At 47.2% G+C, this 27,943-nt stretch overlaps 1 protein-coding gene across 6 annotated transcripts; it reads left to right on the top strand.

Moving 5' to 3' along the window:
- The first annotated feature begins 61 nt into the window (after positions 1 to 61).
- On the top strand, positions 62 to 27,936 carry MED25 (mediator complex subunit 25). 6 transcript variants are annotated; one of them, XM_035135800.2, is made up of 20 exons: positions 62 to 146; positions 1,548 to 1,693; positions 2,267 to 2,312; positions 4,139 to 4,263; positions 5,265 to 5,363; positions 6,699 to 6,819; positions 7,828 to 7,984; positions 9,755 to 9,885; positions 9,968 to 10,061; positions 10,278 to 10,474; positions 12,646 to 12,768; positions 12,870 to 12,955; positions 14,550 to 14,607; positions 19,050 to 19,157; positions 19,994 to 20,164; positions 22,861 to 22,962; positions 23,749 to 23,823; positions 24,863 to 25,036; positions 26,967 to 27,174; positions 27,681 to 27,936. In XM_035135800.2, the coding sequence occupies exons 2-20, from the start codon at positions 1,557 to 1,559 to the stop codon at positions 27,788 to 27,790; spliced, it is 2,322 nt and encodes a 773-aa protein (XP_034991691.2). In that variant the 5' UTR covers positions 62 to 146; positions 1,548 to 1,556; the 3' UTR covers positions 27,791 to 27,936. The 6 variants fall into 6 exon arrangements, with proteins under 6 accessions (XP_034991691.2, XP_034991690.2, XP_034991689.2 ...); XM_035135799.2 differs by having other exon boundaries at positions 19,991 to 20,164; XM_035135795.2 differs by having other exon boundaries at positions 86 to 146; positions 12,873 to 12,955.
- The last annotated feature ends 7 nt before the right edge of the window (positions 27,937 to 27,943 follow it).

Raw genomic sequence — 27,943 nt, 5'->3', positions numbered from 1 at the left:
GGGGGCGGGAGGCGGGCTGTCAATCCAGAGGGGAGGGCGCCTCCGTGTTGCGTCCTCGGCGCGCGCCGAGGAGCGGACCAGAAGGAAACAGCTTCCGGTGCGGTTCAGAGGGAGAGCGAGGAAGAGAAGCCGGATGTCTGCGTTGGGTATGGGAATTGGAGGGGGATCGAGGTGGGGGTGGGGGCCGTTGCTTAGGACAGGTGGGTTGTTTTTTTTGGTGGGGGGTGTCCGAGGAGAACACAGAGCTACAATTCCCCTCCCTGCTTTTCTTAGTAGGCGCACCTCCCCCCCATCGTCCCTCCCTCGCCCCCAAACTCGCCTCTTCTCCAGGCAAAGCCAAAATGTCCCTTTATAATTTATTTAGGAGACCACTGTAAGCAGGTGAAAACATTAGCAGGATTTTCATAACACTTGTAAAGTAGCAATTATCATGGACAAAATGGAGAGTTTAAAAAAACCCACATGGATTATGGAATCATATGCAATTGAAAAGGTTGACAAAAGGACCCATGGAGGGGATGGTGGGAAGTCTGGAGATTCAGAGAAATCTCTAAATATGGATATGTATTTGGTATAGCTTTATATTTGTAAAATCAAATAAAAATATTCAAAATAAAAATATAAATGTTGCACATTGGGGAGAAAGTGGGGTGTGTGTCCTCCCTCCCACCCCAGAGCCTTTGTTCACAAAGGTTACACTAGTGCAGTTTTATTTAAACAGAAATGGATGGCTTAATGTGGTTTTTTAAAAGTGTGACAAGGGAGGGGTACTGTCAACTGGTGCTAAGCATGACAGCTAAGTGGCGGCTGTTGCCCCACCCCCTAAACGAAGGCTGTTTCTGAAAACCGGTTTCGGGTGGGGTGGTTATTAAGTTTCTCATCTGCCTAGCACCGCGAGGTTACAGCAATATAAAAAGGCTATGCTGAAATCAGTTTAAAAAGCAAGCTAGAATAATAGGGTGGGTCCTAAAATATATTCTTCTGGTGTCGGAGGCTTCTAGGCTCATGGGCCAGTGTGGGAAGTGGAATGTTGGATTAGAATCCCTTTCTCACCACATGGGGAGCTCCTTTGTTACTGCTGAGCTGTCACTTTCCCTCTCTGTAATTGTCTTCTCTCCCCACCACCTTATTTGGATTACAGCCCAGGAAAGGGGGGGGGGCGATGGAGGGCTGAGGTTGGGGTTAAGGAAAGGCCCTTAGGTTGCATCTGACACATGTGCTGGAGTTTCCCCACCCTTGGACTAGATGAATTTTGCTGTGATTGAGCAGATCTTTTGCCTCTACTACCTACCTGCCTGACCCTACCTTCCCTTCAGATCCACTTCCATTTGACTTGCTTCTCTCTCTTTTACTCATTTCTCATTCCCCTCCTCCTCTTATGCCCTGCTTATTTAATCAAAAGACAGTGACCCCCCTTAAAGAGACCACAAGGTTCCACGTTTTATACAGCATGTGTGCCTTTGCTATGGAATAAATGTTAAATAGCCATTGATTTCAACCTTGCCTCTGCCATTAATGTTTTTGCCACATTACCTGACCACGGGTAGCTGGAGGAGATGGTGGTGCCAACCCTGGACATGCCTGCTCAGCCCATGGGGATGGTTGCTGATGTGGTTTTCGTCATCGAGGGCACTGCCAATCTCGGGCCCTACTTCGAGTCCTTGCGCAAGCATTACCTTCTTCCTGCCATTGAGTGAGTGTTTTGCATGGCCCCAGGATGCAACTGTGCAGTGGTAGCTTTGTTGCAAGAAAGGAGAGGCTCTTGGGAGACCCTCCTAGGGAAGGAAATGTTGGGGGAATACTCCTTTCATGGGAAGGACTGCAATCATTAACTTTGCATCCTGTTTGGAAATGAGCTTCACTGAAATCGATGAGATTTGATGCTCAGTAAGAGGCATTGGAACAGGGATTGCAGGAATAAAATATAGTCCAAACAGGGTTTTTCCTCAGCTGAAGAAACAACTGTAAGTAGAAAGATTTATTAACTTTCCTGATCTCAAATGACATAATTTTGGGGCATGGAGGGGAATCTAAATTAAAAGAAAAACCCATTTGCAGAATTAAACCTATCAGAAATTTTTTTATTTATGTTTACCCCTAGCAACCAGGCAAGGAGAGCATGGCAAGTCACTAAATTGGGAATAGTGATAATGGGAAAAAATAATTCTGTGATTTCACATCATCTTCCTAAAGTGCATTCCAGTTTCTCCATTCTGGAGAAAAAAACCATTCTGAATTTTTGTCAAATCTTCTCTTTTATTTCCAGGTACTTTAACGGTGGTCCCCCTGCTGAAACAGACTTTGGAGGAGACGTAAGTGTGTGGATGCACTTTTGAATTTGTTAATGAATTCAGGGGATTTTGTGGGCTCTGAAGATCACCTCTCTTTGAGTATACCTATTTTACTCACCTAGTTGCTTGCTTGCTTACTTAAAGCATTTTTACCCTACTTTTCAACTGAAAATATTAAATAATAGTTCCAACCCTAAAGCTCACAATGACACAATGTCAAAGGAAAAGGGATATTGCGGGGAGGGGAGGAGGAAGTAATTGATTAAGTCATTAAGCTGTGCATGTCAAAGGGAAAATAGATAGCACATGAACACAGCAATGATTTCCAAACCTGTGGAGAATCATCCAAATGCAGCCAGTGAGCTTCCTGAGATCTGCCGGTCGGCTGGTATTAGTTTAGTTTTTCCTGTATTCAAAAATATGGATATTCGGGGGTTGAAATTAAAAATGTGAGACGTAACTAATAACAATTTCTTCTAATCTATACGAACAACCACATGAAGTTTGTGCATACACCTGGCACAGGGACACACTTCCACAATTTTGTAACAGTTAATTTTCAAATGCCAGAATTCTTGCATGTCCAAAGTAGATTCCTGCAGCCTGTGTGTTGATCCACATTCAGTCATCATCCTATCTCTGGAGGTTTTTGGTCATGGGGAGGTGACAGGAGCTGTGACAAGTACAGTGGTGCCTCGCTTAACAAATGCCCTGCTTAACGAAATTTCCGCTTAACGAAAGGATTTTTCGAGCGGAGCTTGCCTCGCGAGACGAATGCGTTTTACGAAAAATTCGTCTAGCGAATCGCGGTTTCCCATAGGAATGCATTGAAATTCAATTAATGCGTTCCTATGGGCAAAAAAAATTCAAAAAAATTCGATGCATTCCTATGGGATTCGCTAGACGAATTTTTCGCTATAAGAAAAGACCCGTGGAACGAATTAAATTTGTCTAGTGAGGCACCACTGTAATGAAGTCTCTTTCCCTGGCTGCCTGAATCTCTAATCCTACAATTTTGGTAATGTTGTCATTGTTTAAAATGGCCTTTTCAATAATGAGAACGGACAGCTTCCCTTTTCATGAAGATTGATCAAGGCACTGGGTTATAGTCAACATGGTGCCCTCTGGATTTTATAGACTACAGATCCCATCACCTCGGACCATTGGCCAAACTGGCGGGGGATGATGGACGCTGTACCCTAAATATCATCTAGAGGGCACATGTTGGTTACTCCCGCTTTAATGGAAGCCCAAGCTCCTGATGTGCGACACGGTCACAGCCAAGCAGAAGACCAATGTCCCTGCTTATGATAGTCAGGGTACTGAAAATTCATTTGGCTCAGAGCCATAGCTGCCAAGTACGCCGTTTTCCCCAGGAAACCCCCGTTTTTACTTACCTTTTCCCGGTGGTCCCCCATATCACTTCGTCTCCTGTTTTTCTCCGTTATTTTCTCCTGCCGGCGGCCTTTTTTTTCTTTCCAATTTGCCCTTCTATGGGCACCAAAAATGGCCGCCACCGGCTTCGATAGTCGCATCTACGCATGTCCGGAAGTGCATAGACGCGACTTCCGGTGTCGGCGGCGGCCATTTTTGGTGCCCATAGATGGGCGGAGCGACACCGGAAGTTGCATTGACGCACTTCCTGACATGCGTACAAGCGACTTTCGAAGCCGGCGGCGGACATTTTTGGTGCCCATAGAAGGGCAAAGCGACACCGGAAGTTACGTCATCACAACTTCCGGTGTCACACGGCTGCTGGTCCCGGATTCTGCAGTCCGGGACTTGGAAGGTAAGCTCAGAGCTGCTCTGTCTAACCAGCTACTACCTCCCACCCTCATATCCTGCAGTATGGTGGCACCCAATACAGCCTGGTGGTGTTCAATACGGTGGACTGCGCCCCTGAGTCGTATGTGCAGTGCCATGCACCAACTAGCAGCGCTTTCGAGTTTGTCACGTGGCTCGATAGCATTCAGTGAGTCTGGGAGAGCACATTATGTTCTTTTATTGGCTGCATTGTGTTACACTAGGGTCGCTTTTCGGTGTGTAAGGGCTTAGAACTGAAGAGGAATCTGATGCCGCCTTGGGGCTTTTTGCAATCAGGAAATACACCTCAGGAAAACGGCACAGCAAATGTTATGGAGGAATAAGGTTCAGTTGCCCTTAGTTTGGGTCCATGGCCTGCCTCACAATTATCTTTCTCCTCTGCTTGTGTAGCATGCTGAGGCCTAGGTTCATCTATATGACTGTATCTTTGGGACAGCAAGTTGAATAGAATGGCCTGGTTGGGAGAGGGGTGGGTCATCCAATTCTGGATGATGGAATGGAAGGGAAAAGCCTCTGGGTTTTCTAGGACTGGTAGCCAAGGTCTTCCAAGATTCCTGGGAAACATATGAAGTATATGAATCATGAAGACTCCATGGCTTCACAAATGTTTATTAGCTATTTAAACTTAATCATATTTAAAGGATTTGGGTAGTAGACCTGGGAAGGAATCTCTGCATAAAACCTTGGGAGATCCACTGCCAACTGGAGTGGACCCGCCTTCTTCAAGCTGGTGCCCACCAGATGGTTTGAGGTGCAACTCCTCTCAGCCCTAGCAAGCGAGACAAAAGGTTGGGGATAATGGGAGTTGTACTTCAAAACATTTGGTAGCGATCAGGCTCAGGTTGAGGAAGGCTGGAATGGCCAATGCTGGACTTTTATTGTTTGATAGATTTCTGTATTTTAGTATTTTGTTGGAAGCCGCCCAGAGTGGCTGGGGGATCCCGGCCAGATGGGCGGGGTATAAATATATTATTATTATTATTATTATTATTATTATTATTATTATTATTATTATTATCATGGACTAACTGGACCAAAAGCTTGATGGTATTTAGCAGTTTCGTGTATGCCTGGGGTCTGGGGTTTGAGAAGGAGACCTTTGGTTCCCTGCTCTGGTCCTCTTTATCATTTTGGTTTCCCTAATTTCAGATTTGTGGGTGGTGGCGGCGAGAGCTGCAGTCTCATCTCAGAAGGGCTCAGCACTGCTCTGCAGCTCTTTGATGACTTCAAAAAGATGAGAGAGCAAATGTAAGTGGTTTTTTTGTGTGAAGGGAGGGCAGAAAGGATACAATGAGTGTGCACCTGTGTTTAAAATTTACAGAACATTAGATGTTTGAAATTGTGGAACCTTTTCGGTTTGCTTTGTGGTTTCCCTAGATCTGGAGTTGTTTTGCAGGAAAAGGGCAAAAACATCAGTCCAGGTTGCATGTCATATTGAAAACAAACTACGGTTTAATGTGAATGAGCAGTGTGCTGGTACACTTTACTGTTCTTGCTCTGCTACTCCCTTCCTCCTGCTGCTGGGATACAAATGTTAGTCCAGCTTGTCATGACGTCTGAACTCCAAGCAGACCCCAAGCAGTAAGCCAAGAGCAAACCTTGATCACTACAGTCGTACCTTGGTTCTCAAATTTAATCCATTCCAGGAGTCTGTTCAACTCCCCAAATGGTTTGAAAACCAAGGTGCAGCTTCCGATTGGCTGCAGGAGCTTCCTCCAGCCAATCGGAAGCCGCGTCAGACGTTTGGCTTCCAAAAACCGTTCGCAAACCGGAACGCTCACTTCCGAGTTTGCAACGTTTGGGAGCCGATTTGTTCGACAACTAAGGCGTTCGACTACCACGGTATGACTCTACTGAGTTGTGCTTCTTGTCATGGTGTTTTTCAGAACCATTTGCGATTTCCTTTGGAAAGTCATAAGATACCTAGAAATGAAAGGTCTCATGGGTGGGGGTGGCGCTTGAGCTTCTGTGCCAACTATGAAAGCTTTTTCTTGCCCTTCCATATCAAACGCCTTGACTCCTGAACAAATTAGCTCCTGAAAGATCGAAGCCCGAAAGTGAGTGTTCCGGTTTTTGAACGTTCTTTTGGAAGCCGAACGTCCGACGGAGCCCCCGCGACTTTCGTTTGGTTGCAGGAGCTTCCTGCAGCCAATCAGAAGATGTGCTTTGGTTTCCAAATGTTTTGGAAGTCAAATAGACTTCCGGAACCGATTCTGTTTGACTTCCAAGCTATGACTGCACTTGCTTTAGTTACAAAGATCGAAGCAGAGTTGAAGGCAATCACATCCCTGAAAGCTGAAGGGAAGACAATTGCTTTCCTGAAAGCTAGGATTGGGGAATCTCTGGGTGGGAAACTCGAGGCTGAGGTCAGAAGGACATTGCAAACGGGCTGATGTACACCTCCTCACGATCCCTTCTCACTTTATTCCCACGTGGGTTCTTTGAGCATCTTTGTAGTGCCATCAGAATGCTACATTGCTTTTGAAAACCTAACTGTATCAAAGCACTGCATGCTTGGACCTTTTGGTCCCCACAGCTCACCTGTTTCTCTCCCCCCCCCTCCCCATGTTCTCCCCCCAACAGAGGTCCAACACATAAAGTCTGCATCCTAATCTGCAACTCCCCGCCCTACCTGCTTCCGGCTGTGGAGAGTACCACATACTCTGGCTACACAACAGAGAATTTGGTGCAGAAGATTGGTGATGTGAGTAGAAAAAGCTTGGTTGAAACTAGACTCCTTGTTTCTCCAGATTCATTCATTCATTCTTACATTTGCATATCGCCTTTTCTTCTAAGGAGATCAAGGTGGTGTCTATCGTTCTTCATCCTCACAACCAGACCAAGATAGGCTTAGTTCGGGGATATTTTTAAAAAAATAATTTTATAAGTCATGCGTCCTTGTTTCTCAATTTGATCCTTTTACGTGGTTTTGTACGTTTTGTGTTAATTGTATCTTCGTAAGCTTTTGTGGTGTTTTATGCATTGTGACTTGGTTTTTCATATATATATATAGTTTAGCCTTTGTCATAACTGTTAAGTGTAAACTATTTGGTTGTTACTTGCCGATAGTCAATTTTACCGTTTGCTGTTGAACGCTAATGGATGATTGAATATTGCTTTATTTGATCTAAGTTGTTTATTTTAAAATTACATTTTTATTGTGGCTTTTTTTTGTGTGTGTGTTGGATCAGATTTGTAATGAGGCAGCCGCCCTGCGTGTAGCAATGTAGAAAGGCGGCATACAAATCAAACGTGCCATGAAATTGAAATGAAAGCTGGGCTGCACCATGTGCCCTCCTCCGGTCACCTACAGTGAGGGGGGGGGGAGTATTTAATCCCCTGCTAAATTTGCGCGTTTGCCTTCTGACGAAGAAATGACCAGTCCCATAATTTTAATGGTAGGTTTATTGTAGCTGCGGGAGACAGAATAACAACAGGGAAAAACCCCATAAACCCAGAAGACAAAAAGTCTTGAGATTGATGTGCATTATAATGAGTGGAATAAGTATTTGATCCCCTATCAACCAGGGCAAATTTAGCAGGGGATCAAATACTTTCCCCCCCATCACTGTACCAGGATTGCTTCGCACGTGCCAGTTGGAGTTAGACAGTTCGGGGGGGGGATTTGGAGAGCTTTTAGGAGTCTCCTTTCAACATGGGAATGTGGGAATGGATGCTTCCTCTGCTCACCTGCTCTGCCTCTATTCCACAGCGTGGGATCCACTTTTCCATTATCTCTCCCCGGAAGCTCCCTGCGCTGCGCATTCTCTTTGAAAAGGCCGTGACGGGGGGCATGATGGAAGGCCAGCTCAAGGACTACAGCCAGGACCCCCGGCATATGATCCTCATACGCGGCATGGCTCTTCCAGGTAAGAACTGGCCTGGGAATGAGCGGTGGGCAGGCGCCAAGAAGCGTCACACACACCCTTTGAGTCGAGAAAGGGTCTTGGAAGTCTGTTTACTGCAGGGTGATAGCCGTGCATCAGGCTCTAGGACTGTGCTCTACAACAGAGAACTGTTTTTTGGTCTACAATTTCCACCATCCCTGACCACCTGCTAGCTAAGGATGATGGGAGTTTTAGTCCAAAAACAACTGGAAGACCCAAGTTTGGGAAACCCTCTTTGGTAAACCCTCTGTTTTACTGATATTTTTTGCCTTTCCACTATTATTATCTGTGCTCAAGGAGGACAGATCAGTCTCCTTCCAGCCTGTGCTAGTTTCACATCTGTCAATTCAGAACTCTGCTCTTACTCATTTCTGCAGTGATCGGCCACAAACCGTCTAATCGGCACCAAAACGCGTATTTAAACGCAGCTTTTGAACATACTTTACCCTACAACAGCCATTCTAGTATGCATTTTGGTACGTTTCTTGAGCAGAGAACTGCATTGCAACATTTGGATAACTGTTCTGATCCGCACACGGGCCTGGGACGTGTGTGTCAGCTCCGTCCCTATCAGAAGGAACTAAGGACTCAAACATCCCCAGCACTCGGGGTGTCAAGCAGTACAGTCATACCTCGACTTCCGAAGTCGACAACCCCCAGAAGTCCTTTTGTGCGCGCGCGCTGGGCGCGTGCGTTCTACGCCTGCGCAGAGTGGCGTGTGCGGTTGGCGCATGCGCGGAAGCACAAAATCGTGCTTCGCGCATGCGCCGTAGCGGCACTTCGACATCCGAAAACCTCAACTTACGAAGACAGCCGCGGAATGGATTGTCTTCGTAAGTCGAGGTACCACTGTACTTGGACTAGAGTAGTTGGGTTAAACCTAAACGAAGATCAAGATACCGTATATTCTAGCGTATAAGACGACTGGGCGTATAAGACGACCCCCAACTTTTCCAGTTAAAATATAGTGTTTGGGATATACTCGCCGTGTATGAAATACGACCCGGCGTATAAGACGACCCCCGACTTTTGAGAAGATTTTCCTGGGTTAAAAAGTAGTCTTATACACAGGAATATACAGTAATTCTAACAGTAGAAAATGGGGCGGGGAATTATAGGGACAGAACTACCTAAATTGTATAGAAATTTATTTATGTATGCTACTGCAGCAGCAAGAATGTTACTTGCCCAAAAGTGGAAGAAGCAGAGGTCCCAGTAAAGGAAGAATGGATACAAAAACTTATGCAGAGATGGCAAAACTTAAGAAATGGAAATGGTTTATCGAATATTTACAGATAAATTGTAAACAGATAAAAACATTAGCAGGATTATTGTAGTAACCTGCAGTTTCATAAGAGTATATATCTACAGTAGTAGATAATTAAATGAGCAAGCTAAGGGAATTTGGATATGCAGAAGATATTAAAAAATAAATTTAAGAAACCGCAGAAAGAGGGGTGAGGAAGTCAGATTTTGAAATGTTAAATTGATTGTAAAACTAATGAAATGTATAAATTTGAAAAGTATACAGTAATTATTTTTTTAATTTATTTTAGAAAGGAATTCAAAAAAAGAAACTGGCGCAGGGGAATGTTAGTCCCTCTTCTGTTACCGGCAGCAGAAGGGTTCCCGGGCCAGCAGGAGGGTTGAGTCAGTGCGCACTTCCTGGTGTATGGGGGTGGGGTGGAGAGAAGTGTCTGTTGCTCACTTCCTGCTGATGACTAATATCTCCCCTATCTTTTCCATTTGCAGTAGGCGGAGGAGCAGCCGCCAATGCGCTGCAGGCCAAGCAAGCCGTGCCCCAGCCTCAGCTCCCCACAGTTCCACCCCAGCTCCCTCCCACGCCACCTCAGGCCCTGCCGGCAGTTTCTCAGCCATACCAGGTACATCCTTTGCCCCGGTAGGGGGCGGTGGCGGGATGCCGCCTCCTGAAAGTTCATAACCTTGCCCACCTCTTCTTTTTAGGTGACGCCATCGGCTACGCTCACTGCGGCCCAAGCCGCAGCTCAGTCTGCCGTGGAGGCTGCCAAGAACCAGAAAGCCAGCTTGAGCAACCGCTGTGAGTCCCTCATCTGCCCCCCAGGATTGGGGTTTCTTGCGGAGGGGAGGAGGGTGCAGGCTAAAGAAGGGTGAGGCAGCGGAATTTTTCGTGGTGGGCCAGAGGTGTCGGCTTGCAAGGGCCATTGGGGTAGGGAGAGGAAATGTCCTGATGTTGGGGTTCATGACGGCTGGTCCCGAGACTGTATTTCCCGAGACTGTATTTCCTCTTCCATAGTTGCCTCCTTGAACCCCATGCAGCCCGCCTTCAGCCAAGCCCCTGCACAGACCCTCCCCGCAGGTTCTGTGCCAGCCCTGCCTCCCAAGCTTCCTGCTTCTTCGCAGGCCAGTCTGGTCTCCACGGTAACCACAGGGTCCGGCCTCCTGGTCCCACAACCGGTACAGGCTCCGCCACCATCTGGGGCCTCGGCCATGGTATGTACGGTAGGCCCCCGGGGGTCTTTGCCTGAGATGCGTGTGGAGGGGAGAGGTGTGTGTATCTTGGGGGGGGGGGAGGCCGCCTTGTCCTTCGAGAAGTGGTTGTGAGATGCATGCTTCGTGCAAAGGGTGACAGGCAAAACATTATCAGAACACTCAATTTGCAGGGAATGCTTTGGGAAGGGAGTGTGCCAAATTCTTCTCTTGGCTCTCAAACTGGTTGCAAGCAACTGGTTCATTTTGCCGTTGCTTTATTCCGCCTACCCACACTTGCCTGTGCACAGGACATAATGCCAAGAGATCCATTTTCTTTTCTTTGTTGATTCTTAATTAAAATGCAAAATCAAGAATAGAACAAAATCGCAGAAACCAGGTATGAAATATTGAAGCTGAGACAAAAGAGGGAGACGGTCCAAAGGGGGTTATAGGGTTGTCGTTTTTATTTTGATTATGTATTTTGTGGTTTTACATTTTGATTTTATTCTGTGAACTTCCCTGAGACCTCCAGGTATGGGTCAGTATATAATTTCTAATAATAATAATAATAATAATAATAATAATAATAATAAATTAATAATAAAACTTCATTGAGAACAGATGTTTACTTACAAGCTGATATATAGATGGTATTTAACCCTAAAGAAGCTACCTCAAATTTAAGCACTGTGAGGGGTCGTTCGGTCATATGTGGTGGACTTGCAGGAAGGCATATACAGTGGTGCCTCGCTTAACGAATGCCCTGCTTAACGAAATTTCCGCTTAACGAAAGGATTTTTCGAGCGGAGGTTGCCTCGCTAGACGAATTCGTTTTACGGAAAATTCGTCTAGCGAATCGCGGTTTCCCATAGGAATGCATTGAAATTCAATTAATGCGTTCCTATGGGCAAAAAAAAATTCAAAAAAATTCAATGCATTCCTATGGGATTCGCTAGACGAATTTTTCGTTATAAGAAAAGACCCGTGGAACGAATTAAATTCGTCTAGCGAGGCACCACTGTATAATGAAATTAAGGACAATCTTAAAGTGACTTTCCCAAGAGGCCAGGATCCTTGCAGCTGGGGATACTAGACAGCGAAGTCCCAAAGGAAGCCTCGACAGTATTTATGTCTGAGACTACACCTGCTCACAAATGGCAGGACCAGAGAACACCCTCAAAGGAAGAATGTTTGATGAAAATCTTGGAATACACAGAGATGGCAAAATTGATGGCGTTGATAAGAGATACAAATTTAGAATTTTTTAAAGAAGACTGGAAATCCTTTCTAGCCTATGTAAAAAGACCACATTCGAAGACCATAGCGGGGATTGAAGTGTTAGAAAACAGCAGAAACCCATATTAAGAAACACGATAAAGAAGGATGAAATGAAATAAGGTGGAACCTTAAGACACAATTGTATGTAATTTGGGTTATAGACATTGATGTTGGGTGAGCTGGAAGTCACTTGTTTTGTTGAACTGGAGGACAGTGGTACCTCGGAAGTCGAACGGAATCCGTTACGGAAGTCCGTTCCACTTCCAAAACATTCAGAAACCAAGGCACGGCTTCCAATTAGCTGCAGCAAGCCCTGTCGGAGGTTCAGTTTCCAAAGAACATTCGTAAACCGCAACGCTCACTTCCAGGTTTGCAGCGTTCGGGAGCCAAAGCGTTCGACTCGCAAGGCGTTCGGGAGCCAAAGTACAACTGTATAATCATTGAGTAACAAATTGGCGGGGGGTGAGGAAATCATTATAAAAAGAGAACAAAAGTTTACAGACGTGAGCGACAGCCCTACGGAAATCAGCGGCCTCAGGGCCTGGTCTCTAGAGCGTTGGGCTCCAGACCCTGATAAAACACAGCCTGGGCTCCCAAACATTATGTCTCTCTCTCCCTTCTCTCGCTCTCCCACTGGCGAGAGCCAGTGTGGTATAGTGGTTAAGAGCAGTAGACTCGTAATCTGGGGAACCGGGTTCGCATCTCCGCTCCTCCACATGCAGCTGCTGGGTGACCTTGGACTAGTCACACGTCTCTGAAGTCTCCCAGCCCCACTCACCTCACAGAGTGTTTGTTGTGGGGGAGGAAGGGAAAGGAGAATGTTATCCGCTTTGAGACTCCTTCGGGTAGTGATAAAGCGGGATATCAAATCCAAACTCTTCTTCTTCTTCTTCTCTTCTTCCCCCACCCCACAGCCAAGTGGCGTCCCTCCCAACAGCATGAACGTGGCTCAGCCAGCGCAGGCACAAATCGGGGCCACGCAGCAGTCGGTCACGAACAAGGTGATAGCGTGGAGCGGCGTGTTGGAGTGGCAGGAGGTGAGAGCTGACTCGTGGCACGGGGGGAAGGGTGAGCCAAGAACACAGAACCGGTGTTGCCTGGCATGTTTTGACAGTGTGCCCCATCCCTCTTCCCCCAGAAGCCCAAGCCAGCTTCAGTGGATTCCAACACCAAGCTGACTCGTTCGCTGCCCTGCCAGGTGTACGTCAATCAAGGAGAGAACCTGTGAGTGCCTGTCTGCGTGTCACCAAAGGAGGGGGAAGAGTGTGGTTGTCAATGGCTACGGGGCACAACAGCGATATTCTGCCTCCACTGTCAAGAGGCACCGAGTTTCTGGGCGCCGGAAGTAGGGAGAACGCAGCTGTGATCGGGCTGCTTGCAAGGTTTCCCATAGGCATATAGTGGTACCTCGGTTTAAGGACACAATTGGTTCCAGAAGTCTGTACTTAACCTGAAGCATACTTAACCTGAAGCGAACTTTCCCATTGAAAGTAATGGAAAGTGGATTAATCCGTTCCAGATGGGTCCGTGGAGTACTTAAACTGAAAGTACTCAAACCGACGCGTACTTAAACCAAGGTATGACTGTATTGTTTAATTATATGATTGATTGATGGGTTGCATTTATATCCCACCTTCCTCTCTAAGGATCTCCCAGGCCCTAGTCCAGCATTCTAACCACTGTACTGCACTGCCTCTCAAAGGCACCCGGATTTGAACCAGGGGCCTCTCGATCTGCGGTCAAATGCTCTGCCCTTCTGTTGGCCGCTGTGAGGAGACCAGATGAGCATTTGGCCCGATCTAGCGGGGCTTTTCCGAATGCTAAGTTTGAGAGGCATTGTTTGTGGTGAGACAGCCAAGCTGGAGTAAAGACAGACTTAAGATGCTGGAGGAATGGGCATGGGGGCACGGTTCAGAGTTACGGTAGGTTTTTGGAAAAGCATGCCAGCAATGCAAGTTGGCAAGAAGCATCTGATGCCACCTCAGCCATGCTCTTGTTTTGTTTCTTAAGGGTGCTTGGGAAGGATCTGGGGGCAAGAACGGGTGCACCTGTCTTTAAATTCCAAAAGAATAGCAGCCTCCCTGGTTTGTGAAAATTAATGGGGGAAGGGTACATTTGTTGTAACCCGAGGTGGGGAGCTTCTAAATCAGGGGTGGCAATATAAGTCCTGATCCCACCATCCCTGACTATTTGGCCATGCTGGTTGGGGCTGATGGGAGACAGAGTCTTTTTTCAAAAATCTGGACGTTCCACAAGTTCGCCACTAACGCTATCAGTCTTGAGAGCCGCTGGATAAGGCTCCTTTCCTTTTTTGGAGAAATTACCCATATTTTTCTGTCTATAAGACGCCCCCATGTATACGATGCCCCCTGTTTTGGGGGACTCAGATTTAAGAAAATGGGGGGAGATGGCCCCCATGTATAAGACGTCCCCAAATTTTGGACATTATTTTTTAGAGGGAAAAAACCTAGTCTTATACACGGAAAAATACGGTAGATCTCATCAGGGTGCTTGGAGCGGGGCCTTCTCGGTGGTTGCAGCTGCCGAGTGGCCTCCTTAAGGAATCCCAAGGAGGAGTCGTCCCCCTTCCAAACTCCCCAGGAGTTTTAAGCTGAATTTGGTGGCTTTGTGATATCTCCCATCGGTGTGTTTCCTCGTTGGATTTTTATCATTTCTAATTGCTTACTAAACGTGTTAGATATTTTGCGGCCCGGCATAGCCTTATTTTAAGGGGCAATTAGTACACCAGGTTAATACAATGTGGCGTCGCTGTGGGGGGGGCACACTGCTGACTTGCCTCTTTTTTGCTCCGTTCCAGGAAGGCGGAACAGTGGCCCCAAAAGCTCATCATGCAGCTGATCCCCCAGCAGCTCCTGGTAAGGGACGAGATTGAGGTGGTTGTAGGCGGAGGTTGTCATAGTATTAGGCTATAACTCAGGGGCGGGGGACTTTTTCCAGCTCAAGGGCCACATTGCTTTCTGTGCAGCCTTTCAGGGGCCGCATGCCAGAGGTGGGCGAGGTCACAGGGAAAAAAATAGCCAGTGCAACTACTAAACCTTGCCATTGTACATAATAATAATTTGCTCATGCCACGCCCATCTGGCTGGGTTTCCCCAGCCACTCTGGGCAGCTCCCAACAGAATATTAAAAACTTGATAAAACACCACACTTTAAAAACTTCCCTAAACAGGGCTGCCTTCAGATGCCTTCTAAAGGTCAGATAGTTGATTATTTCTTTGACATCTGATGGGAGGGTGTTCCAGAGGGCAGGCGCCACTACCAAGAAGGCCCTCTGCCTGGTTCCCTGTAACCTCGCTTCTCGCAGTGAGGGAACTACCAGAAGGCCCTCGGAGCTGGACCTCAGTGTCCGGGCTGAACGATGGGGGTGGAGACGCTTCTTCAGGTATGCTGGTTTCAACACACAGCTGCGCATCCCTCCCTGTCATTCATTTGTGCAAGAGAAAGGCCCACCAATGCATCCAAGCACCGGTTTAAAACTGTTACGGCCTCCTCTCCTGATTCAAATCACACATACACAGAGAGAGAGAGAGCTTGGTGCCATGAGCACACTGATGACATCATGCCCCCAATCTCCTAATGGCCACTCCTGAGCAGCATTGGGGAGAAGGTAGCGCCCCATGGCACTCTTCAGCACACCTTCCCAGGGGAGAAACCTATTATCCCCCAGTGCTGTTCTTGGAACCCTGTAGGTAGGAGCAGAATCACTGCAACACTGCTGCCAACCCCCAGCTCACGGAGACAGACCCGGAGGATACCATGGCCAGCGGTATCTTCTCTCTCTCTTTTAGCATTTCTAATACATTTCAATACAGGCAAAGTGTAAACAAAAATAAAAGAATCTCTGAAATAGTGAATAAAATGAAGATTTAGAAATGACGGAAGAACAGAAATCCAGAAAACATTCCTTGAGATCTCCTCTTTTTCTCGCGTTTCCTTGGTTCGCCCCGTCTATCACAGCTCCTCATGTTAACTCTGGTTATTTCTCAGACTTCTGAGAATATGACCACCCTGCTAGGTTAATTGTCTGCTTACAATACTTTTTCATATATACACAATAAAAAAAAGATCCAATCCTCCTTGTATCTTTTTATCATTTTGATTTCTTATTCTAGTGGGCATTCTTGCTAATTCCACATATTCTAACAATGTAATATGCCATTCGTTTTTGTTGGCACCTTTATCAGTTTTCCATTATCTGTTTTCCATAAATCTTTCATATGTTGACCATCTGTGTTTTTGCAGACTTATCATTTTTGTTTTTTGTTTGTTCAATTTGGTCAGTGGTATCTTTTCCCCCCCCAAAATTTTTTAATTCATTTTATAACAACACATAAAAAACAATAAAGACAATACAATACAATACAATACAATACACACATCGATACAAACAGAAAAAATCTATACTTTCCAATTCTTATTATTTTCTAACCATTTTAACATGACTTCCTCTGATCACTCCCATCTGTGTTTCATTTTAATTCATCTTTAGTAACTTCTATACTTTAACTCTATTCCAATGCTATCTATTTTACTTAACCTTATTTCTATAAATTCATCCTTTATATCATCAACTCATATTATTTTTATCTTAAACCATAATTTCTAAAACTACAACCTATAATACTTCCAAATCTATCTCAAACACTCAAACATTGCAATATTTCTTTAGATATTCTTTAAATTTCTTTTTTTTTTAAATCATCTTTATTCATTTTACACATGAAATACAAAAAGCAAAAAAAAATAAGCACAAAAAAGAAAAAGAAAAAAGCGCAACAAACAAACAAAAAACATCAACAGCAAAAAGAAAAAGAAAAAAAATATAATAATATCCAATAATCTTATATCTTCATCAATTCATTTGGACTCCCCCGGTTCCCCCCTCATTGGTTCCTTCTTTCCATTCCTTACAGAGCAGTTTTCACAAAATAACAATTCTTTTAAAATCTAATTGAATTTCCTTTCTACTTATCACCTTTAAGGTTTTCTAATATCTCAATTTTAATATACATACAAATCTAATTAATAATTCCCCAAACTTAAGTTTTTACCAGAAATGAAATTCCCTTTTATTACCTTATTCTCCCCCCTTCCCCTGGACCCCAGTTACCCAGGTGTCTCAGCAAATTCCATAATTCATACCAGTGTCGGACTTTCCGTGTAATCCAGCCTATAAACACATGCTTTTATCTTTTTATCCCACACCTACCCTTTCCGCAAACTTCCAGTCGTGTTTTTTAAAACCAACCTGTTGTTTCCCCCCTCTTGTTACTTCCCAACACCCTTCTTCCATCCTTTTTTCCCAGCGATTTCCCTGCCCCCCCTCTCTCACTGGGTGGTCAGGAGAACCCCCTGGGTCTCCCTTGAGGAGTTCTTTTTTCAAGTCCTGAATTTGCCCCACATCTCTCACTTGCGGAGCATTTAGCCCTCCCTCTTTCTCCTCTTCTTTGCAGTCTTGAAATGCTTCAAAATTGACTTTATTGTCGAATGTTTGAAATTCTTCCTCTGGATCCTCGGAACTAGGCTCTTCTCTTTCCTTGTCACTTTTTGTATCACCGCTTAAGTCATCCAATCTTTTACTAGTTTGTTTCAATTGCAAATTGTTCTTGTCCAACGTGTCTTTAATGTTCAAAAGTACCGAGTAAATCTGTTGATAGTAAAAGTCTTGTGTTGATGTTGTGGCTGCCATTGTCCTTGCTTCTCAGACCCCGTGGGAAAGCAGAAGATAGGAAGACCGGATATGGCAGGAGTCAATTTCCACAATGAAAGCCATTTTAAGTCCAGTTCTGGTTAAATCCTTAATCCAAATACATAACGTCGTCCAATCATGATTTCAACAATAATTATAAATCCATTTGCTGATCACTCCAGGGACCGGGATCCAATCTCCTGGAGGTCAAATTTCTGGCAAATTAGTTACTTCCTCTCACTCCTCCTGTTGGAGATCAAATTACTGCGTTGTTGCAAAGCAATGCAGGAGACCGACTTCCGAATTTTGGAGTCTCCCACCGTGTCCAATTAATCATTAATGCCAATCAAAATTTTCACTCACGTGGAGTTCTTGTCCCAATCCAATGTTTTTCGGAAGGCATCCGCCGCTAACTGGCTGAAGGCTCAGGGCTTCGCTGCTGGAGGTGGTGACTATGCCCAAAATGGCTCCCGCGACTGCCACCCCGCTGACTCTCAGGGACTCTGCCGAGCTCCCTGGGCAGCGAAGGAGTCGCGTTGAGGAGCAGCGCCGGGCAAAAAGCCCCCGGGAAGCTCAACCCGGGGTTTAACGGGGATCCGCGCGCCCCCGCGGATTTCCCCCCCTCCACAGTAGCCAGAAGCCTCGGAACTCGAGGCTTCTGCGCCTTCTCGCTCGCGCGGCGAACCAGAAGCCCTAGATATTCTTTAAATTTCTTCCAGTCTTCCTCCACTGACTCTTCTCTCTGGTCACGGATTCTCCCGATCAGTTCAGCCAGTTCCATCTAGGTCAGCGGTATCTTTAAGCTACTGAGAGATCAAACAGGAGCAACAAATGTTGCACCTATGCCTCATCAGGTGCGAGGCTCGATCGGCTGCACGGCTGACTTTGGAACTCCCTTGTGCAGCCAATCCCTGCAGAAAACAGCCAGGCCACCCCTCTTGCTTGGCGAGTCCTAGGTCTTTTGCACTGCAGTTCCCAGGCACCCAACAACGAGCTGGCTGCCAGGTGCTTGGGAAGCACCATGCAAGAGACTTACAGCCCACCTGCCAGTTATCCTGCAATGTAGTGATGTCAGACGATGGGACACAGGTGGGTTGTCAACATGGGCGTACCCAGCACGGGGCAGGGGGGCAGCTGCCCCCCCAGAAGCAAAAAAAGGGAGAGCACAGCACTACAGGCAGGGACGCTGCCAGCTGTGCTCCGCCTCAGCCTGCTCGTCTGAAGCGAAACGGCAGCAGCTGCAGCAAAGTTGCCTCCGTCGAGGGAAACCTAGACCTGGGCTAACTTCAGCCCACACTCCTTCAAGTCACAGCGAGCACAGCACAGAAAGTGCTGCCCCACAATGGAAACGGCCCCCTCCCCTCTGGGGGGGCGTGGGCATTGACCATGCCTCCTGGGGGGATCCTGGCCATGTCATCGCCAGCCAGCCAATCGGGTGGCTGGGGTGGGGGGCGTGGCTGGCGTGCCCCTCCCCTCCAGTTTTGATCCTGGGTACGCCCATGGTTGTCAAAGCGGGGACAGATAGTGGAGGGGCTCGCCGAGCCCAAAAACGTTTGGTTGCATGCACAAGCTCAGGCTCCTAACTGCCCTTTTCCTCTTCGCCTGCAGACAACTCTGGGCCACCTCTTCCGCAACTCGCGCATGGTGCAATTCCACTTCACCAACAAGGACTTGGAATCACTCAAGGGCCTCTACCGCATCATGGGCAACGGATTTGTAAGGCACTACAGGGGGTGGGGCGTAACTCAAGTGATTTGGGTGGCATCTCAGGGTAGGCCGGTCAATTCAGGCCAGTCAACATTATTATACAAGCCTCCCATCTCTCTCTGCAAACCAGTGCATCTGGCTGTTAACCAGAAGGTTGCTGGTAGGAGCCCACCCAGGGATGGCTGCGGGCAGGATTTCTGCATGGCAGGGGGTTGGGCTAGATGACCCTTGGGATTCCCTTCCCATTCTGTGGTTCTGTGACCAAACTTTGAGGATACACAGAACACAAGGTAAATGCAGGGTTGATGCACAGTTGCCCCCACCACACTTCTTACTTGCCGGAGTGGCTGTTCAGTTTTGAACATCCCTTACAAAACATTAAACGTTAAAAACTTCCCTATACACGGCTGCCTTCAGATGGTCTTCTAAAGGTTGCATGGTTACTTATTTCCTTGACATCTGACGAGATGCCGTTCCGCAGGGTGGGTGCCGCTATCAAGAAGGCTCTCTCCCTGGTTCCCTGTAACTTCACTTCTCGCAGTGAGGGAGCTGCCAGAAGACCCTCGGAGCTGGATTTCAGTGTCCAGGCTGAACGATGGGGGTGGAGAGGAGGAGATTTGGGGGGGGGGAGATAATTTTCTCTGTGGGCCAGATTCTGTAGCACAGGGGTGGCTAACCTGCGGCTTCCCAGCAGGCGTTGCTGAGCTCCATCTCCCACCGCCCCGACGATTGGCCCTGCTGGCCCCGGGGGCTGCTGGGAATTGGCGCCTCAGCTGCGCCCAGAGGGCCGCAGGTTAGCCACCCCTGCTTTAGCAGATGCATTCTTCTCGTCGTCACATGAGCAGGCGGGCTGCGTCCACTTCCCTCACACGACGCCCTGCGAGGTGCGGGTGCTGATGTTGCTCTACTCCTCCAAGAAGAAGATCTTCATGGGCCTCATCCCCTACGACCAGAGTGGTTTTGTCAACGGCATTCGGCAGGTCATCACGAACCACAAGCAAGTCCAGCAGCAAAAGGTACGGCCTGATGCTTCCCCTCAAGGCACAATACAATACAATACAAGCAGCGCACAAGGGCACAAGATCCAATCAGGTTTCAATCGAGTATTATTAGTGCAAAAAGAAAACAATAAGAGAACCATATACAAACGCTGACACAGAAGCCAAGACCAAACGTCAGGCAGATAGCATATACAAATAAATACCGAAAGGTATTTATATCACCAGTGAATATGTAAATGTATCAAAGCCGCATGAGAGAACCTTTTGAAATAAGAACTTGAGCATTGTGGCCTAAGCCAAGATAAGTGGTTTCATGCGAATTTGAATGCATTAAACATAACTGAAAGCAGAAGGAGAAACTACTGAAGAAGCCCGTCATATGAGCGAAACAGGCGAAAAACGCCGGCAGCCTGTCTATTATTGACACTTCGTTCGACCTGCTGCCACTTTGCTGACCGCTACATAGCCTCAAAGACCATAAAGACTGGTTTGCCTTTCGGTATTTATTTGTATATGCTATCTGCCTGACGTTTGGTTTTGGCTTCTGTGTCAGCGTTTGTATATGGTTCTCTTAATTGTTTTCTTTTTGTACTAATAATACTTGATTGAAACTTGATTGAATCTTGTGCCCTTGCGTGCTGCTTGTATTGTACAGTATTGGACTTTTGAAGAAATTGGCAGCATTAGCCCATTATTTCAGTTTTTGTTCCCCTCAAGGCACTGCTCTGTTCTCTTTGGCTGCATGCGCACGATACGTTCAGAGCGCATTTTTCTCCTCGGAGAATTCTGGGTGCGGCGATTGGTTCAGAAGCGATTTCTGGAAACTGTAGCGAGGTGAGGAGGAAACCGCAAGGCCCAGAATTCTTTGAGCGGAAAAACATGCTTCAAATGTGCTTTTTAATAGTTATTTATTGATACTTGTTCAAAGATATACAGAAATGAATACATATTGCAAAAGTATCTTCTTTATAACACACAGAAACAAAACAGCTGCTTAATATAAAGAAAGAACAAGGGCAGAAAGGAGAAAAGGAAAAGAATAACCTAAAGAGATACAGTGGTACCTCGTGTTATGGACGGGATCCGTTCCGGAGGCCCGCCCGTAATGTGAAATGCCCGCAACTCGAAGCACTGTGTCTGCGCAGGCATGCGGCGCGATTTGGCGCTTCTGCGCATCCATGAGCAGCAAAACCTGGAAGTAACCCATTCCAGTATTTCTGGGTTGCCGCGGGACGTAACACGGAAAGATGCAACATGAAGTGGATGCAACACGAGGTATAACTGTACAGAGACAGTAGGGCTGGGCGATTTCTGGTTTTCAACATGGCAGTATATCACCAGCTAACCATTGTGATATATTGATATATCACTGTGTCTGAAATAAGGATGGAGCTATGCAGAGGCATTGGCTGGCTTCACTGTTTTCCCCACATTGTGATTTTTGCAAAGCACATGCACACATAATAATTCACAATACAGTGGTACCTCGATTTAAGTATGCAATTGGTTTCGGAAGTCTGTACTTAACCTGAAGCGTACTTAACCTGAAGCAAGCTTTCCCATTGAAAGTAATGGAAAGTGGATTAATCCGTTCCAGACGGTTCCGCGGAGTACTTAAACTGAAAGTACTCAAACCGAGGCGTACTTAAACTGAGGTATGACTGTATATTGCCAGGTCAAAAACTATGAAACCGATATCATGGTTTGGATTTCAAACTGGTTTTGGATGATATAGCACCCAGCCCTAAGCGAGAGAAGAAAGAGAGAGAGAGAAGCTTAGAGAAAGATAAAGAAAGAAAGATAAAAGGACTTCCTCCGGCTCTCTGTCCAGCAGCCAAATGTAGAATTCACTCATTAGGATCCAACCATTCTATCATCTATAAGCCAGTATTTTTTCGATCTTCAAATCCAGATATTACAAGTTCATTTTCTCTTTCGTACAAAAAGTCCACAAGTTCAAATGGACTTTAAAGGTATAGTGCAGGCATCCCCAAACTTCGCCCCCCCCAGATGTTTTGGACTACAACTCCCATCATCCCTGACCACTGGTCCTCTTAGCTAGGGATCATGGGAGTTGTAGGCCAAAACATCTGGAGGGCCGCAGTTTGGGGATGCCTGGTATAGTGTGTATTACAGCCTCTCTCTCCGTGTCTCTCTCTTTCCCCCCACCCAAAGGCACATTGGATTGCCACAGGTTGAAATCTGTATAACTCTCTCTAACCTCATCACGCACTGTCTTCCAGCTGAAGTTGGGGGCCACAGCCCCCCCAAAAGCCCCAACATCACAGGCCATTTCTAGTAGTGTTTCCACATCTGCCTCTGACCTGTAAGCCTGGGGAGAAGTCCCTCCAACGTTGGCCATGGAAATGACTTGTGGGCACATCAGTTGGAGTTTCTAGCCTCCCTCCAACTATTTGTTGCATGGCTTTTATGTTTGCTAATGAAATGCGTACTTCCTTGTGCAGAGGTGGAGATTCATGCCTCTCTGCACAGGCATTTGCTCAAATGCCCATTTGATCTCCATAAGCGTTTAGTGACAGAAAGATACAGGCTATTATTTTATTTCTTTATTTTTGCTTAGGTGGTGCCCGGCCAACTTAGGTGGTCTTCTCTCCTGGCTTTGGAATCTCCCCGGTCTCTTCGTTCCCATTGCATGTCCCACCCCTCTCCTCAAGTGCTCATCCTTCTCCTGTCTCTTCCTCTCTTTGCAGCAAATGGGGGGGTCCCAGCCCTTGGGTTCCACGGCCGGCGCACAGCCTTTCCTGGCAAAGCAGCCTGGCGCTTTGCCAGTGACACAGGGGGTCCAGCAGCAGGTAAGAAGGGGGATATGAGAGAGAGAGAGAGGCTGTAGAACAGGCATCCCCAAACTGCGGCCCTCCAGATGTTTTGGCCTACAACTCCCATGATCCCTAGCTAAGAGGACCAGTGGTCAGGGATGATGGGAATTGTAGTCCAAAACATCTGGAGGGCCGAAGTTTGGGGATGCCTGCTGTAGAAGAATGTAGTATTATTCAATATGGAGCAATGGTGGTGGGAAGTTAAAGTTAAAAGAGAAAAAAAGTTAACATTTATCAATAACGATGATGATATAATTAGGGAACCTATATTAGACTTTTCGTAGGAAAAAGAAATGAATGATTATGAGACACCTTGGCTTAAAAGAAATATTGTTTAACAGAAAGTGGATGTATGGATCGAAAGTTTTAAGTACTGTAATCATATTTTCTGGGTTTTTTTAATGTAACCAGCAGCTGGAAAATCCTTTTTTTGTTAATTTTTTCTTCTTTTTCTTTCCCCCTCTCTTTCCTTTCTTTATTTCTATTCCCCCTTACTTTTCTGTTTTTACTTATTCGATTTGTATTTTCTGCAGTTGTGTTTTTATTGTATTATGGGATAATCTTAATAAAAAATCTTAAAGGGAGAAAAAAATTAAAAAGAGAGTTTGCTCTAGTTGTTTGCTCGGCGAGGGCGGGAAGCAAACGTAATGAGGAGCAATGAGGAGAGGCTATCCGTTGGCAACCTGACCTTGGCATCGCATTGCCTGCGCTCCTTTCTCATTGGCCACCTCTCTGCGTAATGCCCACCCCTTTTTATTGCAGATTGGTGGGCAGCAGTTGAGCCCTGGCATGCCTCAGGTGGGGATTATGGAAGAGCAGCAACGGCAACAGGGCCTGGTGAGTCAGCTTGCAGAAATGTCTTGAGAGGGGTGGCTCAGGCCACCCTCAGAGCCCCAGCCCTTTCATGCAGCTCAACCTCACCCCATGGGGCCGAGTCCTAAAACCCAAGGGGGAGATGTATAGGGTAAGGGGGAAACCTCTGGAGTTTAACCCAGCTGCCGAATATCCAACTGATGTGGTGCTTCAGGACTCTAGCAACACCAACAGGCCTAAATTTTATCTCTGCCACATTTGTTTTCCTCTTGCTGTCTCAAGCTGGCAGAAACAGGCTAAGTGTGAGATAATAAGACCGTTCCTTTACCCATGAGTACTTTTTTGCAACAGCCTGTCTTCCCTTCATGCAAACCTCTGTAGTCTAAACCACTGGGCCTCTTGGGCTTGCCGATTGGAAGGTCGGCAGTTCGGATCCCAGCGACGGGGTGAGCTCCCATTGCTCTGTCCCAGCTCCTGCCAAACGAGCAGTTCGAAAGCACGCCAGTGCAAGTAGATAAATAGGTACCGCTGCGACGGGAAGGTAAACGGCCTTTCCGTGAGCTCTGGTTTCTGTCACAATGTTCCGTTGTGCCAGAAGCGGTTTAGTCCTGCTGGCCACATGACCCGGAAAGCTGTCTGTGGACAAACGCCGGCTCCCTCGGCCTGAAAGCGAGATGAGCGCCGCAACCCCATAGATGCCTTTGACTGGACTTAACCATCCAGGGGTCCTTTACCTTGACCTATAATACCCTTTTGCAATCTGGCCGCTGCAGAAGCATTGCAAATAATTCGCACACCTGCTCTGGGTGTCAACCAGTCTTGTGGGTCAATCTCTGCGTTGCCCTTTCACGTGTCTCTCATTCGCCAGGCACTGCTAGATTTTATGTGGAGGATGCAGGCCCAACCTAACCCTGAGGTGGGGTGGTGAAGCCAACAGCACCACTTCAGTGGGTGGGAATGGCAGGGCACGGCCTGATTCACCTCAAGCGCCAAAAGGGGATTCTTCACCCCTGGGAGGCCAGAACGGCAAGCTTGACCATGTTTCCTTCTCTCCCCCCCCCAGTTGCAGCTCCGAGTGCAGCAGCCTCAGCCAGCAGCTCCAGCCACCAACCAGCCTCCACAAGCACAAGGCCCCCCACAGTCCGGGCCCCAGGCCACTCAAGCAGGCGCCATGCTTCGACCCCAAAACCCTGGAGCCAATCCTCAGCTCCGCAGCCTCCTCCTGAGCCAGCAGCCGGTAAGAGCGATCTCCCTCCTCTCCACCGTGGCATCCTGCTTCTAAAAAAGTCCATTCATTTACTTAGAACCATAGAACTTTCGAATTGGGGTCATTAGCGCTAGGCGAAAATGTTCCTCTTTAGCCAGGCCTTTGGCTGATTGACAGCCAATGCTCTTTTAAAATGTGTTGGGGGGTGGGCAATTATTGGGTTGCTCTTGTTTTTGTTTTTATTATGTACTTATATGTTTTTATCTTGTGACCTGCCGAGACCTGCAGGTGCAGGGCGGTGTACAAATTTAATAAATAATAATAGTAATAAATGTGTTGTGGGAGTGGGGATTATTGGTTTGCTTGTGTTCTTATTTTTATTGTGTATTTTGGGTTTTATATATATATATTGTTCATTTTATGTTGTGAACTGCACTGAGATCTATGGATGAAGGGTGGCCTACAAATTTAGTAAATAATGATGATGATAATAATAATAGCCAACCCTGCTCAGTTGAAGCCCTGTGATTTTGGTGCAAGAGAATGAGTCGGTTCAATCTTCTGCACAACAGCGTTTGAGCTGTTTCCAGGCAATTTCACCAAGGATCTGGATTGATCTGGAACCGTGCAAGAGCTGGATCCTTCTGTTATGGGAATGGCAAGATTCCCCCATTTAGCTCTGACGATAGGAGGGTATACCATAATCCTCTTGGATATAGAATCATAGAGTTGGAAGGGACCCTGAGGATCATCTAGTCCAGGCATGTCAAACCTGCGGCCCTCCAGATGTTTTGGCCTACAACTCCCATGATCCCTAGCTAGCAGGACCAGTGGTTGGGGAAGATGGGAATTGTAGTCCAAAACATCTGGAGGGCCGCAGGTTTGACATGCCTGATCTAGTCTAACCCCCTGCAATGCAAGAATAGGCACCTGTCCCCATACGGGCATCGAACCTGTTACCAGCACCGTATGCTAACCAAGCGTTCTCTCTCAGTGGAGGAAGCCTGCTGGACAGGGTGACTCCTCCTTAGCAATATCCAAAGCAGGGCCAAGTAAACTGCTATACTGCTCTCCAGTAGAGGTCAGTCCACCACCATCTCCCTGTTGGGTTCTGTCCTGTCTTCACTGGCAGAGGAAACTGAGAGCTTTTGTATAATCTCCAGATTTTGTATAATCGGCCACGAAGCTTTTACTCTTAACCTAGATGTATATTCATCTAGGGCCACCCCACCCCTGCTTCTTTTAGGAACCAGGGTCAAAAGCAGGGGTAGGCATCCTAAGGCCCGTGGGCCAGATGCGGCCCAATTGCCTTCTAAATCCGGCCCACGGACGGTCCGGGAATCAGTGTGTTTTTACATGAGTAGAATGTGTCCTTTTATTTAAAATGCACCTCTGTGTTATTTGTGTGGCCTGCCTGGTGTTTTTTACATTAGTAAAATGTGTGCTTTTATTTAAAATGCACCTCTAGGTTATTTGTGGGGCATAGAAATTCGTTCATCCCCCCCCCAAAAAAAAATATAGTCCGGCCCACCACATCGTCCGAGGGACGGTGGACCAGCCCATGGCCGAAAAAGGTTGCTGACCCCGGATCTAAAGCCTATTCTGAGCAGGTACACACTGCAACACACCTGAGGTGCTGGCCAGGTAGGTGATGGGAATGGAATCACCTTCTAGTGGAGGGAGAAAATAGCCCCACAGCCTCTCATATGTGGAGAGAGAGCCCTGTTTTAGCCACTCAGGGCAGACCCTGATACCTAGGAGAATATTGGAGACAGAGAGGGAGACTTCTACAGACGGAAGGTGGGGTGCTGGGGGCGAGACTGAAAGGAGCAATCGCTTTGCACTGTCGCCCCTGTAGCGTTGCTAAGAAGGTGTACCTGTTCGAAGACTCGTCTCCTCTTTCCCCTGTGAACGAATCCTCTCCTGCCCTCTGATCTCCTCTACCTTCCCTCCTATGCAGCCCCAGGCAGGAGTTCCTCAATCCCAGCAGCCCCTCCACCACCTCCAGCAAGGTTCTCCGGGAATGTTGCCGCACCAGCCCATGGGAACAGCTCTGGGGCATCAGCCTCCCGGGCAGCAGCAGCTCCAGCTCGCTGGACAGGGCCTCATGCACCAAGCTCCAGGGCAAGCGTGGCCAGGCCAGATGGGGCCGCGGGCGGCACTGCCAGGTAGGGTGTGCGAAATCTGCCTAGAACCAAACAGCCAGGTGCCTTTCCCACTCCGGAAGCAGCTGTATCTAAGAGCTGGGGGGGGGAGGGTCTTTGTTTTCAAAGGCTTTGGCCCAGAGAGGGGCAGGGGAGAGACCGGGAGATCACCAGCATCTTGATGACACACCTCACCCCAACTTCCCCAATGTTGGCACTCAGCAACTTCTTATAGGATAAGGAGCTGATATTTGCAGAACTCCACGACACAGTTGCCGGGGGACGGAGTCTGCTCCCGCAAGCAGAAGCACTGCCCCCACCCCACCCCAAACCACAGAGCCAATACAGGAGGATACCCCCCACGGTTGGTCAGAAAGAATCGGCAAGAGTTACGCTCCCCTTGTTCCTCTCAAGTCAGGGCAACCAAAGCTTTTCTCGGTGGCAAAACCAGGCTGAAGTAGGTCTAGATAATCTGCTTCCTCCCTCCTCGTCTATAATGGCCTTCCCTGCTGTATCTCCCCCCCCCCCAGGTCAAATGCTGATGAACGCTGGTCCCCGGGGCCCAGTCTCCCAGCCAGGTTTGCAGCAGGTTCCTGCCCCCAGCATCATGGAGGACGACATCCTCCGGGACCTCATCTGATGGCGGAGGGTCCTGCTCCAACACCACCTGGGGTGGAAGATTGTTTCTGCGTTGTGGACAGTGCCGCTCTTCCGGACAACATTGCCATCTTCCTTTCTTTGTGTGTAATATTCCCCCCCCCCCGGTTTGTTAATGTTATCCTCTTCCCTTTAT

This window comes from Zootoca vivipara, chromosome 13 (assembly GCF_963506605.1).
Source record: "Zootoca vivipara chromosome 13, rZooViv1.1, whole genome shotgun sequence".
In the NCBI taxonomy this organism is placed as follows: Eukaryota; Metazoa; Chordata; class Lepidosauria; order Squamata; family Lacertidae; genus Zootoca; species Zootoca vivipara.
Note: the sequence above shows the minus strand (reverse complement) of the source record. Positions and strands in the feature narration are given on the sequence as shown.